The sequence below is a fragment of the Triticum aestivum genome, chromosome 5B (assembly GCF_018294505.1).
Source record: "Triticum aestivum cultivar Chinese Spring chromosome 5B, IWGSC CS RefSeq v2.1, whole genome shotgun sequence".
Lineage (NCBI taxonomy): Eukaryota > Viridiplantae > Streptophyta > Magnoliopsida > Poales > Poaceae > Triticum > Triticum aestivum.
The window spans coordinates 565,469,374-565,474,326 of NC_057807.1; the positions used below are offsets into that span (position 1 = coordinate 565,469,374).

The window sequence follows — 4,953 nt, forward strand, 5'->3', positions numbered from 1 at the left end:
GCCGGCCCTCACGCGCGCCCGTCGTCCGAGGAACAGCGCCCGAGCGCTCGCCCGCGCCGCGCCCGCAAGGTGTTCGGCAAAACGCCTACAAGGTATGTATTGCTCAAACTTCATGAATTTGGTGCATGTTTTTAATTGTAATTTTTATAGTATAGTATTGAACATTGTAGATGAGTTCGTCGTATGATGCTTCCGAAGAAGAATTTGATATGGAAGAGGAGGAGGATCTTGCAATGATCCTAGCTATGCATATCAATAAAAAACCGAAGCACGGTGGTTCGGTTATAGGTCGGGAAAAAATTTGGAGAGATAGGATTGATACCCATAACAGATTGATGAAAAATCTTGATTTTCACAATGCTCAGGCGGCGGGTAGAAAAGATGTGGAGAGAGCATTTGGGATTTTGCAAGCCTAATTTGCTATTGTGAGAGGTCCGGCTAAATTTTGGGATCAAAAAATGCATTGGTACATCATGCACGCTTGTGTGACCATGCACAACATGATCATCGAGAATGAGCGTGGCCAAGATTTAGACTACTCACAGTATGAGCTCTTAGGACATCCCGTGCGAGTGCGACGAAGGGCTGAAAGGGTAGCCCGTTTTGTTGCCTCCTATCATGCCATTCGGCGTCCCGCAACGCACAATGAACTTCAGAAGGATCTGATTGAAGAGTGGCATGGAATGGACAACAAAGAAGATGATTTCTGCATTCGACATTGTATTGTTCATGAATTATTTGTTGTATTTATTGTAGTATTTGTTGTACTGAACGATAAACTATTTGTTTGGGTTGTAATGATAATGAAATTGAACTATTTATGTTGATTTATTTTGTTTGTTTGATCATTTTTGCTTTTCTTTGATATGTATATGTGGTTTGTGCGTGCCGCGCGCTGTATTTTTGCGCACTGCTGGAGCGGCGCGCGCGCTGCATTATAGCGCGGCTGGTGGAGCCAGAGCTGACGGCCGCGCTAAACCAACCAAAGCGCGCGCGCCATACTAATTTTTAGCGCGGCGCGAAGCGCGGCTGTTGAAGATGCTCTTAACGAGGCATCGTTTCAGAGTTTCTACGAGATACCAGCACGATGCCGCCGCGGCACCGGAAAAAGTACGCGCGCTCGGGCACTAACACGTCAACGGAACCCTGGGCACCGTTGGTGCGGTTCCGCGCCGCGACAAAGTTTCTCCAGCCACAGGAACGAGACGCCATTCGGCCATTGGAATCGTCCGCTCTTCCACACGCCCAGCTTCACCGCCACGGTTCATTCAACTCCGGCCCTGCCCTGCCCTGCCCTGCCCGTCTATTCTTGGAACCTTCCCCGCCTTCTAGTTGCTGCACATATTCCATGTCATTCCTCCCTCCCAGTATTTATACGGCCTCGTGGCTCCACAGGTCCTCTGCACAGTCAATACTTCAACTTCAAAGCAACGCAGCACAGGCAACGTTGGTTGAACAAGGAGCTGACCGAGTCCAGCAATGGCGACGAGGGCTGCAAGCACCGGCAGGCTGCTCAGAGCGACCACCGTCAAGGATAGCCGTATGCCGTCGTCGTCGCCGGCGTGCCGCATCCCCTCTCTCAAGTTCCCGTTCCTGTGGGACACCAAGGCGAGGCATGGGAAGATCAGGCGCGCCGCCGAGCAGAAGGCGGCGCTGATCACCCTGGGAGCAGCCACCACCAGCACCACGGAGGAGAAGCAACGCCTGCCGGGGGAAGCGGGCAGCGTGGATCTCCTGCTGCCTCTGGCGTACGAGGTCACCCGGAGGCTGGTGCTCAGGCAGTTCGGGGCGACGTGGCTGGCCCTCACGCAGCGTCGCTGGGCCAAGGTCGTCGAGGCCGTCGTCCACCAGGGCATCGTCAGATGCCAGTCGTTCACGCTCATCGGCGTCGCAGGATCCCTCCTCGGTTCAGTCCCATGCTTCCTCGACGTAATTAACTTAAGCTCTTCTTCCTCCTCCATTCACGCTGCAACCTTCGTTGCAAATCAAGTCACCAGAGACTGATCAAACTTTTCATGCGTGTCTGTAGGGTTGTGGCATTGTTCTGCAGTCCTTCTCCTTGCAGTTCCGTGCCATGTCGCAGACGATAGATCACGCCGAGATCATCAAACTTCTCATCGAAGCATTAGGTACTTACTGGTCTAATCACAAGGCATCCTTCGCATCAATCCGAGTCTGTTGCTAACTGGAGTATTTTCTCTTCTTGCACAGACATGTTTCTGATCGGCACCGCCCTGCTCACGTTCGGCATGGGGATGTACGGCATGTTCTACGGCTCGCAGCGCGTCCAGGAGCCCATCTACGAGAGGCTGAAGAAAGGGACGAGGATCCGGTCCGTCATGCAGGCCAAGTCGAGGTTCGGCCACGCCGTGATCCTGCTGCTCCAGGCCGGCGTCCTCGAGAAGTTCAAGAGCGTGCCGCTCGTCACCGGCCTCGACATGGCCTGCTTCGCCGGCGCGGTGCTTGCCTCCTCCGCCGGCGTCTTCCTGCTGTCCAAGCTCTCCGCGCATCCGCAGCCATGCAACAAGCAAACCTCCTTCGCGTGAACGTGTTCCATGTCACTGCAAAACATGCAATATTCATTTGTTCTTTCATTTCAACTTAGCAAAGCAAGAAATAGTACTTACTAATAGAAAAACCAAAACCTGTGAAGCTGGTGTGCCTTTTTCGTCTTTTCTCTCACTGCCGGTAGCGGTTTATTTTTATTTTTTTTATTTTTTTGGCTCTCCTGCTCTTCTGTGATCAACCACGTAAAAACTCGTGGTGTGTTTCATTTTCACGTTGCCTCACGAAATTCCAATGGCCGTGTTCCGGCATCGACTGGGATGGGCGGCCGAGACGCCGAGTGCTTTCGATGGCGAAGGCGTGAGTGACGGTACCTGTGGCGCCACGGCGTCGGCTCTTCCCTATTCCGACCGCGCGCGGATTCTGCTCCGCCCCTCGCCGTCGCGCTGCCGCTTAGGAGAGGGAAGAGGCGCCAGGAGGTCGGGCGTGCTGGTGAATTTTTACGGCCGTTTTTCAGTTCTCCACCGGGGCCGGGAGAATCTAGTAAAAATAAATAAAATTAAACCGAAGCAAAATATTTTTCTCGTCCCGTTAATTCATCTCATTAATTTAGAAGATGTAGAATTTTTCTTTGCCGCTAAGATGTAGAATTGTCTAGTTAATTAGCGAAAATCATCCGTTGCAACAGCCCATTTACGATAACAAGGGCCAACCAAGCTACCCATGCTGTTGAGAAGAAAGCATTGTCGAGGTTATCACCAACCAATATCATCATCACTCCTCCGCAAGCCATCAATTTCGATTTCAGCATTGACGACCACCAACGAAACCCTCATCAAACAGTTGACCACATGCGCTGGCCATCAGACACCTGACTTGACTCAGATGATGAACCTTGCATGAGAAAAGTGTTGAGCCCGCACCAACAAGCCCTGCAAGCGAACACTGATCTCGTGCCATCGTCACTCCTAACGCACCTCCTCCGCAGCTCCGATTCCACAAAGACGTGATGAGGCATGAGAACTCCCTGAACACATCTGATGATACCGACTACCAAACCCCCGCCTCAACTGATGAGGACACCACAACCATCGACAAGTCTCCAATAATTATGGGTCCAATTATAAGAAGTCGCGTCAAACTAATAAGTGACCAGGTGATCGCTAACTTAAGTTTTACCTTATAGCCTTGATGACACAACTATGCTTTCATCCCCATTGTTGTTGGTTGAACTTAGGTATAACATGGAAGAAATCGAACAACCTATTAACTTTTGATTTGAAGCAACCGGTTTGGAGAAAACAAATTTCAAGTGAAGCTGACGCTGTCAGTTTTTACCTCTGATATTTCATTGTGTCACACACATTTTGAGGAGAGACTGGGCCATACAGGTACATCACCAGAAGCTACTCAAAAAAAACATCTGATGCAGAAAACCTCATATCATTTGGAGTTGTAAGTCAAACGTTCTAGTCATTCTCGTGGAAGGTGTTCAGGCTATCAAGATTTCACGGATTTTTCAAGAAGCTCTCCGACAACTCCCAAAGTTGACTGCTTATTCCCCCAAGGAAGCAATGCAAATCTGATTATTTTTTAAACTTTTTCACACCTAGATAAGGGGGTTGTCCTTGTTATAAAACCCCATCTCCTCCATCCTTTTAGAGACCTTTTGTTAAACCATTTAGTTGTTGGGAAACGTAGCATGCAATTTTAAAAAAAATCCTATGTTCACGCAAGATCTATCTAGAAGATGCATAGCAACGAGAGGGGGAGAGTGTGTCTACGTACCCTCGTAGACCGAAAGCGGAAGTGTTTGCCAACACGGCTGATGTAGTCGAACTTCTTCTCGTTCCGACCGATCAAGTACCGAACGTATGTCACCTCCGAGTTCTGCGCATGTTCAGCTCGATGACGTCCCTCAAACTCTTGATCCAGCAGACTGTCGAGGGAGTAGAAGAATTCCGTCAGCACGACGGCATGGTGACGGTGATGGTGAAGTTATCCGCGCAGGACTTCGCCTAAGCACTACGTGAATATGACCGGAGGCATAAACTATGGAGGGGGGCGCCGCACACGGCTAACAAACGTTGGTGTGTGTTCTAGGCGCCCCCTCCCCATGTATGTATAGGTGGGAGGGAGGGAGAAGTAGCCCTAGGGGTGCCCCAAGTAGGAGGGATTGTACCCTATGCCCCCCCCTTCCTTCTTTTGGCGATGAGGGGAAGGAGGAGGTGTCCCCCACCTTTCTTTCTCCCACCAAGGGGGAAAGGCAGGAGGAGGTGGCGCCCCCTCCTTTCCTTCCTCTAGGGCCTGCGGCCAGGGAAAGGGGCACACCAGCCGCTTGTGGGCTGGTATGTCCCTCTCTCAGCCCATTAAGCCAATATTTTTGCCGGGGTTGTCCGAAACTCTCTTCTAGTGACCTGATTTGTACCCGGTGCCCTCCGAAACACT

The 4,953-nt window shown here is 50.9% G+C and overlaps 1 protein-coding gene across 1 annotated transcript; it reads left to right on the plus strand.

Moving 5' to 3' along the window:
* The first annotated feature begins 1,388 nt into the window (after positions 1 to 1,388).
* LOC123116941 (uncharacterized) lies at positions 1,389 to 2,665 on the plus strand. Its single transcript, XM_044537806.1, has 3 exons — positions 1,389 to 1,929; positions 2,030 to 2,129; positions 2,212 to 2,665. Exons 1-3 carry the CDS (start codon positions 1,480 to 1,482, stop codon positions 2,544 to 2,546), a joined length of 885 nt encoding a protein of 294 aa, XP_044393741.1. The 5' UTR covers positions 1,389 to 1,479; the 3' UTR covers positions 2,547 to 2,665.
* The last annotated feature ends 2,288 nt before the right edge of the window (positions 2,666 to 4,953 follow it).

What these genes read in the sequence shown, in the direction of transcription:
- LOC123116941 (XM_044537806.1), top strand. Translation starts at nt 1,480, where the DNA reads ATGGCGACGAGGGCTGCAAGCACCGGCAGGCTGCTCAGAGCGACCACC. An exon ending in CAGTCCCATGCTTCCTCGAC is followed by an intron (nt 1,930 to 2,029) that starts GTAATTAACTTA and finishes GCGTGTCTGTAG; the next exon opens with GGTTGTGGCATTGTTCTGCA. An exon ending in ACTTCTCATCGAAGCATTAG is followed by an intron (nt 2,130 to 2,211) that starts GTACTTACTGGT and finishes CTTCTTGCACAG; the next exon opens with ACATGTTTCTGATCGGCACC.